Source organism: Acipenser ruthenus, chromosome 8 (genome assembly GCF_902713425.1).
Source record: "Acipenser ruthenus chromosome 8, fAciRut3.2 maternal haplotype, whole genome shotgun sequence".
NCBI lineage: Eukaryota > Metazoa > Chordata > Actinopteri > Acipenseriformes > Acipenseridae > Acipenser > Acipenser ruthenus.
In genome coordinates, this window is record NC_081196.1 from 28,086,363 (window position 1) to 28,100,994 (window position 14,632).

General features: G+C 37.2%; 1 protein-coding gene across 3 annotated transcripts in view; it reads left to right on the plus strand.

Annotated features, from left to right (window-relative positions):
• Positions 1-14,632, plus strand: part of LOC117406786 (rho GTPase-activating protein 20-like) — a 71,091-nt gene that overhangs the window by 48,317 nt on the left and 8,142 nt on the right. For all 3 annotated transcript variants that reach the window (XM_034011098.3, XM_034011097.3, XM_059028779.1), the window contains 8 exons: positions 325-495; positions 5,370-5,519; positions 5,685-5,726; positions 6,297-6,381; positions 8,612-8,689; positions 9,156-9,222; positions 9,644-9,835; positions 10,436-10,614. In XM_034011098.3, coding sequence (XP_033866989.3) covers positions 325-495; positions 5,370-5,519; positions 5,685-5,726; positions 6,297-6,381; positions 8,612-8,689; positions 9,156-9,222; positions 9,644-9,835; positions 10,436-10,614 — 964 coding nt within the window. The remainder of the gene's footprint in view (positions 1-324; positions 496-5,369; positions 5,520-5,684; positions 5,727-6,296; positions 6,382-8,611; positions 8,690-9,155; positions 9,223-9,643; positions 9,836-10,435; positions 10,615-14,632) is intronic.

Consider the following 14,632-nt stretch of genomic DNA (forward strand, 5'->3'; position numbering starts at 1 on the left):
CAAAGCTATAAACAGGAAGGGCCTAAACCCTTGAACTATTTCCTTTGTTTTAAGAAGCATTGCTCGTCCCTGTTTCAAAAGATTAAGGACTATAAAGTGAACTCTTTAAAATGTTATGATCTCCATCTTAGAAAAATAGATACATTTGATCTAGAATCTTAGCCAGACAAGTACCCTCCCATCTCAAAGTCACTTCTGATAACAGTCAAGGTTTTTTATATGTCATTAAATACCACAATGTGACCTTTACCCAGCTTTAGATTTTTGTGAGAACTTTCCTTTTATTAAAAGCATGTCTTTAATTGTGTGTTTTTATGTTTTTAGAGAAAGTTGTCTGTCTCCAATCAACCCAGAGGCATGTCCACTCGTCCAGTCATTTATTTGCCCGAACCGAGTGTTTGTGATGCATGGCCATGTCCAGCTCAAGACAGGTCTGCAGACGCAAGAGCGACACCTTTTCTTGTTCAGCGACATTCTGGTCATCGCCAAATCCAAGTAAGCTCAAAAGAACTGTGATATTGTCATAAGAAATAACTTAATTTTTATTTATTCTAACAAAAAAGAATGTACAACTAGAAATCCAGTAGATAGCTATCTGCAAACTGGCAAAGCCTTACCTGTTAGGGCATGTTTTAAATCCATAAATTAAATCTTAAATTCTTGAGAAAACTATAAAAAACGAAACCATTAAACTAGCCATGAATGTTGGACTAATCTTGACAGTGAGCACTGCAGAAATCAATTTTTGGGAAGAACAAATGTTTCTCCCAGTATTATTATTTATCCATCTGTCCCAGTATTTTTTGGAGTGTAGTATATAATACAAATTAGACAAAATCTTGTAGATTTGTGCCTTGGTGTCTTGGTTCAAAATCACAGCACAATTAATGTATCACAACCAATACAGATTCCGTTTACAGTCAAACAATGATTAAAAGCCTCAATTTGTATTCCATACTTTGTATCATTCCCTGTGAAGTGTCTGTTAGTCACTCTTTCATTTATATATATATATATATATATATATATATATATATATATATATATATATATATACAGAATATATATATATATATATATATATATATATATATATATATATATATATATACACACTGTGTATATAAAGTAGATGAATGAATCACCTAACTCTTGGAAGCCCATGCAGATGCAACTTTTATGCTTTTAATGGATCATAAATATATATAAAATATTTTAGAGGGTAAATGTACATGACAGGCTGAGTTCCACTCCACAAGGTCAGAGCAGCTAACCCTTGTGGCTTTGGACTAGAATAGTCCATGTACTGTGTACAGATGAGTGGTCTTACGGGCCACTCGGACCTTCAGTGGGTGGAAATCCAGCTTGCATCTTACACAACACCCTATACTATTTTTATATTATTAACCAAATAATTAAACAGTATAGCTCATTTTTAATTTATAGTCATCACACCAATGTGTTGCATGGAATTGTACCAAACTGTCAGAACAGTCTATTCCATGAAATATATTGCATATTGAATATGCCATATTGTCTCGTGAACTAAGGCTATGTTCACACTGGGTCCGTTTAGAGGGTTTGGAACGTTTAGTGTGAAGTCTGAACAACAAAGTCCATTTTGGAAACTGTACCGAATCTACTTGCTAAAGATCAATGTGAACAACTGCTGGACTCGGTCCTTTTGCACATAGGAATCAAACCATACACGGTAACCTGACAAGGAAGTAAACATTTTGCACCTAGTTTAGTTCATATTCTGAGGAAATAAGTAGAGCAAAAACCAAAATGTCTCGGGGGGAACTACATTAGGGTTACCAGATTGGCATTGTCCCACTTTTTGACCTTCATTTTTTGCACTGGTAGGAAACAGTAAAATTGTAAAATCATCCCAGTTTTGCAATTCTATCACTTTTTTTATTATAATTTTTTACGTATGAAACTGTATCAGTGTGCTCAGCAAGTTAACAGCAGAGTAATTTATTAGGTTGTGTTAGCACCATTCAAAAATAAAATAAACAATCTTATGGATTATTTGTTTAATCATTCTGATTATGTGAATATCACGTTTAAATAATTATAGCTGATCTATTTTTTTTTTTAAATCTGGCTTTTTGTACATTTAACATGTTTTGACTAGATGACAATAAAGAAAACAAATACACTCAGGGATAGATGAACGAAGATGGGCCAGTCGAGCGCAAACATACCACAATTTGCATTGTATACATTTTGTACTAAGAGTAAATATGTTAATGAAGAGAGCTGCAATATGCTATTTTAAATATTTGTTGTGTCATAGTGAGATCTCTAGCATTGCGAGACATTTTTGAAAGGCAGGTTAACCCCATCAGATTCTATAGTGGGGCCCCCACCTTCACCCCCAAATAAAAAAAAGCTTTCCATAATCATACAGTAGCCCCTCACTAAACCAGACATGTTTGTCTAACATAAGGAGGTGTTGGGTTTAAAAAAAATCCAATGCAATCGCACACACATACATTTCTGGTGCTCAATGTATTTTAAATGTATAAATCATTGCGCTGAAATAACACTAATGTGTTTTGTGTAGGCTACACATTACATTACGTAAAAATATAAATCTGTAAAGTAGGCCTATGCAGTATACATAGTGTTCTGTGTTCTAGTTTTTTATCTTAACATGTTTTCCCGGGAATTTTTCGGAGTTTATTTTGCATATATTAAATAGGGATAAAATCGGTAAAAATGTGTTTAATTGAAACATCAGTAAAAATTGGGAAAAAAAATCCCTTATGCACACTTTACATGTGGAATTTGATGCGTAACAGTTCTGGTTTCTGATTAAATTTAATGTCCCTGGCATGCATGTATGTAGAATCTGTGCAAGTCGAAACCACATTTTCCCCAAGTTAGCAAGTACTTTGCGAACGTTTAGGCAATCGCTGTGCTGACGGAAATAGTATTACAGAAGGTATGAACATGACATCAGCACAAAACAAGCCAGGTTTATGCGCCTTGAAATCATAAAAAGAAAAGAAAATTGACAGAACTGGACAGTCCAAGGCATCGGGAGACGCGTCTAAAATCACATTGGGCACTTCACTGGACACTGGACAATGCGTTCCAGTAAGTTTACCAACTAAAGCATCATCATTTTCTGTCCAATTCACAATTAAGATTGTCAGCGTTAGACAGTTTTTAGCTGATGGACAGACAGTACTGTCGCACAAAGTCACCAATACATACCTCTCTGCAATAAACAGTGGCTGTCCAGCAAAGCACAGTGCTCTGACAAACTCATTAACACAGTCATTCTGCACTTTCATTTTATTAAAGCGTGTGTAAAAGCCACAGAAATGGTTTGCTTGTCTCTCAGTTCACTTTCTTGTTTTAGTTTAATGTGTCGCTTACTTTCAGTACGTTCTTTTATTCTGTCAGCGCGAATATGTACCTCAATGAGCAGTATTTGCAGCGCTGTGCATCCTCTGCCTCATCTGACCCACTTCTGCTATTTGGTTTTTTGTATACTTCGAAACATTTGTCTTCTTTTGAATATTCATAAACTGATTTACGTTTTCTCCCCATTCCTCATCTACTCAAAATACTATATTTTCATGTAAGTATTTTAATTTAGTTTTTGATCAAGTTAGTTACTATACCCAGCATGCCACAATAATTTGACTTTGATTGGCCATTGGCCAACAGAACCAGGTGATAATGTGTTTGTGAAGCAACAGAGAACCAGTCAAGTGCAACATTTGAACGCTATTTGATCCTCTGTCTAAACGTACGGGCTGTATCCTAAGATACAGTGTAGAGCTGCTTATTACAATGTCAAAAATAAAACAGCATTTTAATCAAAATATTGTGTATTTCCTAAAAAAGTAGTATCTAGAAAATACTGAATAGTAGACTAAAAATTGGGTCTAAATCAGTAAAAACCAGGGTTCAGTTAAAAAATAAAATCCTGTAATTATTCGGTAAAATTCAGAATGAACTGGAAATGCGGAAACTAAGTATACAGTACAGTAGTAAAATCAAAATCAATACCTAGTGCACTGTCTTTTAACTTTAGCCTGTAGGCTACCATTAACACAAAATAAATGCTGTTACGAAATACCCTCTTTGCATCCTACAAGTCACTCGTTCTTGCTGAAGACAATGTCTCCTTGTTGCAATCACAACAGCCATGGTTAGGGGATAGTGTTTTTCATACTGACTTTTAAAGGTTTGCTTATTGTGACTGTTTAAAATGTGCTTTCAAAAGTTCTTAACAAATTCATGCAACTGTAAGTGTCGCAATTGCGGGCAGCTTTAGTACTTCTCATTATAATATTTGAGAACCCTCATTTGCACTATCATAAACCAATTTTTGCGAATTTATGCAGGAACGCCCATAATTACATATTGATCTAAGGCTGAACCGCAAAGAAAAACTGCTGCCGCAAAGCATTCCCTAAAAAGTTGCTAACAGCATTGCGCTTGCTTAGTACATTTCACCCTAGACTTCCAGTCGGACACCAGAATCCAAGCCATGCTCCCTCCATTCCCATCTTTTCTTCCTCAATATATAAGAATCTAAAATATGCTATTAAAAACCGGAGCAATACATCAATAGCTGTCGTCTTTCAAGATACCAAGATGACTTGCAGGATATGGTAAACTTCTGGTTCAGAGACCATACGAACCGAGTACACTTGCAAACGGTATTGTGAACACAAACTAACTTGGTCCTGAAAAAAATGGAAAATGACCAAAAAAACTAACTTTAGCGCATCCAAACGAAGTCAGTCCTTTTGCTCACAGTTAAGTGTGAACAGCAAGCAAATTGATACATTGCTTCAAACCAAATGAACCAGACTGTTAGAAACTGACCCAGTGTGAATGCAGCCTAAGTCATGACAAAATCAGCACTGCTCTTGACTCGGTTCAGTCTAATTGATTCTTCAGTATTATCAATACAGACATAAGAAATCTGTAAATCTCTTCTCTTTGACTCATTGGCAACAATGGGATATACAAATGGCAACCACTTAACTCTGGTACCTAGGCAAATAAAATGTGAAAACATGATGCTTTACAGTCTACAAAACTTGTATTGCTTTTACTTTTAGTGTTGCTCTTTTGAACACCCTGCCTGACTTCCTCTACTGGGAACTAATCCTTCATAGTTGTTGTGGGGTTTCACTCCCAGCAGCCAACTGGAACTGGCCACCTCGGTCCTGAAACTCAATCCACCTTCTGAGTGTCTCAGCTGCTAGCCCATATCATCAGAGATTAGAAACCTTGAGTAAATTGGCAGGTATCCACCAGACAACACCTTGCAGTCAAGGTGGCCCTTTCTTATATGATCACAAATAACGTAGTAGCATTGTTAATGTTTGCAGATCAACTTCACACTTCAAACTAAAGAACCATGTCCGGATTTGTGAGATGTGGACCGCGTCCTGCACAGATGAGGTGTGTGAGGGCAGCACTAACCACAACAGGTCCTTTGTCATGGGCTGGCCTACCACCAACTGTGTTGCTACCTTCAGGTAGGCATTCACTGAATATTGCTGACTGCTTACCCTGTCCAATGGCAAGTGACAGCAGTTCAGTAGTAATTCTATATACTGTACTTTGTTGTATATGCATGCTACATTTCTTTATATTTCTTATATTACGGCGTAATAGACTGTGAATGTTGTTGTTTTTTTCAGTTCGGTGGAACAGAAAGAAAAATGGCTGTCAATTATTAAGAGGTAATGACATTTGAATATGTGTAACATTAGACCTGCTTTTTACATGTGTTTGATTCATTTATTTATTTCATTTATATAGCGCCTTTCATACCGAAGTATCACAAGGCACTGTACATAAATACATAAAAATACAATAAAATACAAAATATACAAATAATAATCATCATCATCATCATCATTAAAAGCTAGCAATTATGTTGCATTAAAACCACTAAGATAAAAATGCCATTTTATAAAAATGTGTTTTAAGTTTAGACTTAAAAATACCCACAGACCCAGCTTCCCTAACACATGGAGGTAGTGCATTCCATAGATTAGGGACTCTAAAAGAAAAAGCCCTACCTCCCATATTGATTTTATTGACCCTGGGAACAACGAGCAGCCCCGCTTCCTGTGATCTAAGAGTGTGATTTGGGAGATACGCGGTCAGTAGCTCCTGCGAATAACTAGGTGCTGCTCCATTGAAGGCATTGTCTTTGAAACAGTTTTATGTCTTATCATATTTTCAGTATTAGGATTGTTATAAAGTGTAATTTGTGAATTATTATTTATTCTTTCATTTTTGCATAGCCGAATTAAAGAAGAAAAAGAAAAAGATGACCCTAAAAGCATTTCTTTAAAATTGTTTGCAAGAGATGTTGGGAATGGTACATATGTAAGTACTTTATCAAGATAATCCTTCTGTTTTCTTTAGCTAAATTAATCCTGTGATTTGAAAGAGTCCAAAGAAATGTTAATGTCAGATCCCACCTTAGGAATTGTGTTTTCCACAAGCACTACCTGCATCAGCATTAGAGAGACCGATACTGGCCAGACAGCAATCCTTACTGAGTCCAAATTCCAACCTGTTTGATTCTGTTCTGTTACTGATAGAATAATAAACACAATGGCAAAAGACACATTTCATAAAGTAATATTATTACTGTGGTTTACTTATGCCTTTTTTGTTGTACACACAAATGAAAACTCAAATTTAACTTTAACAAACTTAAAATAAAATAGAAAAGGGGACATTGTACAAAGAAAAAACACCTCACTGTTTTGGTTTTCGTTTATTACAGTAATCATAACAGAAAATACGAGGATCACAACAAAACAAAACATTGATCACTATACATAACATGTGCCTTGCAAGTCGGGCCAGTGTTTGGAAAGGGTGAATCTATATTTTGATTAAGACTTATCAAATCTGAAGCAGCACTTTGTTGATTGTGTTTTTTGAATGTTAATCCCTACTGTCCTACACATCACTTGCTATTTTTGAAACTTTTGCGCACATTCTGGCAAGGTGGCAAATTGGTGCAAAACGTGTTGTGATCATTATTTCTAATATTTATCAACTATGTAATTTATGGTGGACACTGACATGGATTTTTGCCTTCAAATTCATGTGCAGCAATGGTCGTTCAAATATTCAGATAGTTTCTCTGCCGCACTAAAGAAAATAATAATGCAGCTGTTTTCACGTCTCATTGCTAAAGTCTTCTCTCGCTGATCAACCAATGAGCACTGACACAAAGTGAAATAGGTGGAGATTTGTGACGCCTACCAAAATGAAATCTGATCAAAATGAAAGCTCAGCAAATCAACATGCAGTGATTATACTGACGTTAATGCTGGCCAATAGCAGCTAACAGAAACGGAAGGAGCATGAGGAATCAAATGCAAGCAGCACTGACTGCTCTGAATGAAAGCTGCACAGTGGCCGCACACAATGCAGCTGGTGGCATTGTGTAAGATTGGACAGAATTGGATGAAAAGCAGATACAATAAGTCCAAGTACTCAGTACTTTTAACCCCTGTGTAGACCCAATATCCAGGGCAACCGTGATTCAAATGACTAAGGTTATTAAAGTGCCCTGGAGGGAAAATGACTATTCCTCTAAACTCTTCCATGTACAGCAAAGTTTGTTGGCCACAATGGCACAGTAAAACATCGAATATTGCTGCTTTTGGATACAGAAGCACTTGCCTACTGTACAGCCCTCTATCAAAGTCTGAAGACACAGAAATCCTTTAATCAATCACAACACAAAAGTGTGTGTTACATATAGCAGGTGTTTAAAACATTTTTTTCCAAGCCCTCTAAGGGGGCAGAAATAATTAACAATAATTGTTTATGACAGGTCAGTAGGTATCAGAGTGATATATTTTATTTTCTGTGTTTGCAGATGACTGCACATTAAACTCTTTGTGTTACATGCTGATTCAGACTATGGCTGTATCATGCAGTGGCTTGGCTGATCAATAACTGGGGCTTTACTAGGTCAAATTTGGCCCCATTTTTCACACTGCTGCTATGGAGCCAGACAGCCTTTAGCTCTTAGTTGTTTTAAGTGCAGGAATAACAGATGGAAAAATCATGTGTGGAACATCTTTTGATAATTTCTTAATCTGTTCTGAGCCCTATGGCATCTGCACAGATTGTGTTGTATCATTTTGTACACTCTTCTCCCCCATATAGACAGCACTATATGCACGACTACTCCTTCTTCTCCAATACTACCAGACCAACACCATTATACAGTTAGAAATTACTCCTAATAAATGAACAGTGAAACCTGTCAACAATAGGACTGAAGATTTTTGTCATTTTAAGACAAAGATGGTTGCCTATTCAAAGTGTCATTTACCTGGATTGAAAAAAAAATATTTCTGGGGTTTTACATGTTACAGAAATATATTTTATTTGCTGCCGTGAAGAAATATTTAAACTTTCTGTCTAATGTGACCTTGGCAAGCAAAAACCCGCCGGATGAAACACAGCGTCGCCTTCTTGTACAGTGCGTATGTCAAACACAGCATGTGCTTGTTGTTTTTCGCATTAGGCAGTGGAGTACATTTTCTGAACTGTTTTCATATTGAGGTTTGTCTTCCCTGTTTAGTCTAAGACTCTTCCGGTTGGGAACACAGACACAGCCTCTGATGTGATCAAGATGGCGCTGCAGCAGTTTGGTATTACTGTAAGTTACTGTAAAATTCCCAATCCCAGTGACTACTATAGCACTGAAAGCTACATGCATAGCCAGTTCTGTGATATGCAGAGGTCATCACTGGAATGTGCTCTTTTTCGCTATATGGGTTCTTCTCCTTGTTTGATTTTTTAGGACTTCCTTAGGGTTTTTTTTTTTTGGTAAGATTTAAACCTGCTCTGCTAGCTTAAACCTTCAGAGTTTAGAATGTATTGCCCAGGTTGTCATTTGATTAGTTTATCAAAGGAAGTTCCTGCAAAAAACAAACATACTGGGCATATTTATAAAATAAATCATGTTCAGTTTCAGTAGACGCATAGATAAAGTGTAAAACATTTGTTAATATCAAGATGCATGTGCCTAGTTGTCAGCTGTATTAATAATTCAATCAACCATGTGTGAAATGACAGTTTTTATATACCATGGTGTTAATATATATATTGTTTTCCTACTGCAGGGTTGTGTAAAAGATTACCAGCTTTGGGTCAGCTCAGGCAAAGAAGATGCTCCATATCCTCTTATTGGTAAGTACACTTTAAATAAACCCAAATATAATCTTCGCCACTAAACATGCTTGAGAAAACAGGGACAGGCAAGCTCAGATATATATATATATATATATATATATATATATATATATATATATATATATATATATATATATATATATATATACACACATACAGTATATATAATGATTAGCAAACCTCTTCATTTAGCCTTATAAAATCTTATCCAATCAAGGGTGAACTAAACAAGTTAATATAACTCTAAATAAGGGTTCTGAAGTTGGAACCATAAACTTCCACAGGTCAGAACAAATGCTGCTGCAGTGGAAAAATACTTTTTGGGGCCATTACAGGTCTTAAAATGCAGATGATTTTGTGCTGTCTGGATGACTTGCCAAGGATATTCAGGCATGTATATGTCCCTGTCTACCTCCAGGGCACGAGTATCCCTTCAGTATCAAAACGAGTCATATGCGTGAGCCGCTTGCACAGATGCCAGCAGGGATCAAGGACACAGCCTTCCCTCAGGACCTCCAGGGGACCCTCCTTCTGCAGCAGCTGCCCCTGGAGACACAGTACCAGTTCATACTGAAGCCCAGACACTTGGCCACATCCCAGCAATTAACTGGTAAGCCCTACTGTACCTCACAGAGGACCCATTCACTGAGAACACCGAATATTGGATGCCTGTTCTGCTGAATTGACAGAAGGAGGTGGCGCCCAGCAAAGAATTCAACTCACATGAGGCACATTTGGGAGTTTCTCAAAAACATATTCTATTTCTGTGTTTTTAAGGAGAAGTTAAGAAGCTGGGAGTTGTAAACTGGACCTCAGGGGAGAGAAAACTATTTCAAGGCAACGCAATCTGTTTTCTCAAATTCCACAAGCTTAGGTTTAGTCAATTTACATTTGTCTTTTTTTTATAAACCAGCAATAGTACCCATTACTTAAAAGAATAATAGAGTACAACTTTTATTACATTTACTTGCTGAGCCATGTCTGCATGGTTCTCTTCCATTTCTAAAGTGGCTTGACAAAACAAATAGCCCACAAGCAGGTAGAGTTTATCTTATTCTACCAAGCCATAGCAACTGCTGTCAAGCAAATACTGAAATTGTGGTTTGTCTTGATGGAAACGAATGCCCCAACTCTAATATCCCCCCCTCCCCCTCATCCCCCTCATCCCCCTCATCCCCCTCATCCCCCTCACCCCCCTTATCCCCCTTAGAGCCCAACCAAAAATCCTTTAAGAGGAAGAGGTCGATTATCAACTGGGCCTTCTGGCGTGGCTCTGGGACTCAGCTCGACAGCATGCCTCTGTCTCCAACGCCTCCCACGCCAGGCAGACTCTTTGGGCTGCCACTGCAATCCATCTGTGAGGGTGACAATCTGCCCAAGCCAGTCATGGTAAGGAGAACCCACTGAGTGTAGAGTGACTCCTCACTTCACTGAAATGCCAGATGTTTTAAAGTTTATCAAATTCTTCAAAGTGCTTTTAGCCCTAACCCCGTGACACTGAGTTATGTTTGACAATTTACACTTAGTGTGATTATTTACACTATAATTGATGTGGTGTCACAATCAATCAATCAATCAATCTTTATTTTATATAGCGTCTTTCACAGTGGACCACCATCACAAAGCACTTTACAAGATGCAGTAACAACAAGAAAATTCATAATACTTTAAATACAGAGAAATGCATAATACATGATATACGGAAAAAAAAAAAAAAACCAAAAAAAAACCAATGCATAATACATTAAATACAGTGGAAAGTGCATAATGCATGATAGTAGCATAATACATGAAATAGTAGCAGCAACACAGCAGCTAATAGCAGAAATCAGGTTCAAAGAGGATGGAGGGCAATTGAAAGTATTATAACAGGATAGAATTTCCACATGTTGGGTGGGGCAATTTAGCCAAGGCAGGATTTACCCCAGTTAACAGAATCACAGTTTAATACCTCTAACTGTTCTGGCATAATGGGAAAAGTGACTCATACTGGACCTTCAGCACCACTGTTGCTGCACTTGATACTCACTGAAGATCTGACCCATCCAACCAACCAAGTACTGATTAGGCCCAACTCTGCTAAGCTTCTGGTATAGCAGCTCCATTTCAAAAGCCAAGGGACTCACATTTAAACACTGCTTCTACAGTAGTTCAAGTTGAACTAGAGTTGCAAGCAACTTTACGGCTTCCAAGCAGTTATCGTGAAATTTAAGCGGCTTGGTTATTATAAATGAAGCGTTATCACAACTGTGATAACTGTCAATTTTGGCACACATATTGGAATTATTGGTTAGTAGGCTATTTAAATTGTACTTGGATGCACACAAAATTCTAAATAGTATGCAGTCATATAGACTTTGAAAATAATGCATATAAGAGGCTAACATTGTTCTAAATTCTAGATCGCTTTGTTTGAGTTTGTGTGCATGTGTGCGTGTGTGTATGAGCGTGTGGTGCCCTATTCTTAATTTTGCAATGTAAAATAAAGTCTACAGCATGTATTGTTTTTTGTATATTTTAATACTATCAGGGGTGCTTGGCAAATAAACAATTCACCATATGTAATTGTCAGCAAACTGCTACTAGGACATAACACGTGCACGATTCATGAGTAACACCACTTGAATCCTCTGCCGAGGAATTATAAACAGGACAGAGAGAGAAGCTGGAACAGAACCCAGAGAGACAGTAGAAATGGAGCATTTATTGTGCTCTGCAGGTAATAGACCTTTTGGAGAGTTGGCTCAAATACAGAACAAATTATTTCATAATAAATCACATCCAAAGTTATATGATATCACTCAATAGTTAACCATCTGGCCCAACAAACATTATATCTGGCTGAATCAAAAACATCATATTGCACACTTGATAAACGGATTATAGTTTGCACATAAATAGTAATTATTGCACATCAATTGTACCCCAGTTATATTGCACACCTTAAAAACCCTTTGCGGTCCATTTATTCAGCGCGTCTCAGGTGCGTCAGGTCCAATTTATTTTCACACGCGCAGTTTATTTTAGACGCGCCGTTTTAAAGTATTTTTTTCACAGTAAAACAGGTTTAACAGGTTTAAAAGGCCCTGCATATCAACAGGACACTCAGTACTGCATCTCCAGCCCCACCGCACCCCTTGTTCGCTATATTTTTCAAAAAAACTCTTTAATAATAGTACATACCGATAAATCATCTCTTGATCACTCGTTTTATCACCAAACTCCTCAATAATGCGATCCAAGTTATTATTTTATTACTATAACATCTAAAAAAGGCTCTGCAAATGTCTGTGATATTCTTTGAGCGCTGGATGCAGAAGCAGCTATCTTGTTTGTTTATGTCTGTGTCATCTATGTGGTGTCGGGGCTATCAGTATTCATGAGATACACCCTTTTTAGGCTTCTCTCAGCTCCTATCGGTCTCACTCGGCCATTGAATGGTTTTCTCGGCTTTTTCCGGAGAAAAAACGACTAGAGACCTGTTTTTTTGCGTCTTTTTGATGATGTCGGACAGGGTCCGATTTAGGACCGCAAATGGTTAATCATGTATATTACACATAAGCTAGTTATATTGCACACCTTGGTTAATCATGTATATTGTGATCAGTGAAAAAAAAAAAACTCCATACGTCTTTTAAATACACTGACTGCTTCGTTGCCACCTATTGAGGATTTGCGATTGTGGTTTTTATCAGCTTACTCTTAATTATAACTATGAATGTAGTTATGAAATAAAAAAAAATAACAGACGCCATATCAGTAAGTATTTTTGTCAGTACAGTTTACTCATTCACTTGAATTCCGTATGTAGATACTATTGAATCAGAGCCGATTTATCTCTAAACACAGCCCTATAAATACAGCTTAATATAATTAAAATAAACGGTAGAACGTAACTGACATCTGCCATATATTAACATTCTGCTGAAATTATATTCATGGTAACTTTAATAAAACGAATTTGTTCATAGGTTTTACAAACTGCGTATAATCTCAAGACTTTGAATTTTCCAATTGACTTGTCAAGACATTGTGGCAGTAGGTTTATACTAGAAACACATACAAAAAACAAAGAGGCATTATTGCAGGCAAAAGTCGAGGCGTGCTAGTTTTTTAAATAATAAAATAAAAGGTTAAACAAACACTTTGCTCAAAGAGCGAAAATGAAATATAAACAAAACAAATCACGAACACAATACACCACAGGTCCTTTAAGGTCAGGCTGGGCAGTAGCTTTGACGGTTCCTTTTTAAGTTTTGTTGTCTTTCTTTTAATTCTACTCTCCACTGTTGCTGTCGTTCCTTCTCTGAACTCCCCAGCACGAACTGGATGCGCTGGAGGTTTTAATACAGATGACCATTTCCCGATTAGCAACTATTCAAAAATTTAACTAACTCGGGAGATGGCCACCTTCTGCACGTGTGTGTGTGTGTGCGCGCGCGCGTGCTGCATTTTTTTCCCCAGCGTTGATGCAGCTGCACAGTTCTTCAAAAAATGTTTTCTTAGTTTACAATATGTGTCTTTTTATACTGTACTGTATGTAAAATATCAGGCTTTCCAGTGTATTTACTGTGGTTTAAGTTACACCAGTTAGTGATACTGATCGGCTAGACACCAGGGAAAAATGGCTGCTTTGAAAAATATTTTTTCCAAGACTACTCACGTTTCCATGTTAACAGCTGCCATTTCAGGGTAAAAAATTGGTGAAAACTGGCATGTCACCCATATTGATTGGCTCTTGGCGGTCATGTTTGCTGATGTAGGAACTTTTCCTGACTAATTTTTTCAGAGGACAGTACAAAGATAACGTATAACCAAGATTCACATCAATCGGCCAAAGGGCTCATGAGGAGTTGTTGTTTAAGCGTTTTACACAAAATCCAACAAAGCTGCCACACCATGTGACCGATCCATTTTTCCTTAAGTAGAATCAATCGTGGACATGAGCGCACTATGTACAACATTTTTCACAGCTGTACTATTTACCGTTCATGAGAAGAAGACTTTTGAATATTGTCCAAACTTTTCATTAAATCCAAGATGGCTGCCACACCATGTGACCAAAGGCCGCCATATTGACCAGGACACAACATCACATAGTCCTCAACATCCGTGTCAAATTTTGTGCGTTTTGGTGCAGCCGATAAGAAGTTATACGCAGTTTTATAGCCAGTTGCGTATGTTGATGATGTCATGCAGCGTGGACGCCATGATTTTCACAGTAGCAACTTCCCTTGAACAAGCGTAACAGATGACCATACTGAGATGTTTTATTCAAATTTTTGTTTCAAACAGACAAGCGGTTTCAGAGAAGAAGATGTTTTGAATTTTGATGATTTTATATTTTTATGGTAATTTTATGTCATTAATCAATGTGGTTGCCAAACCACAGAACCAATCAGCTTCA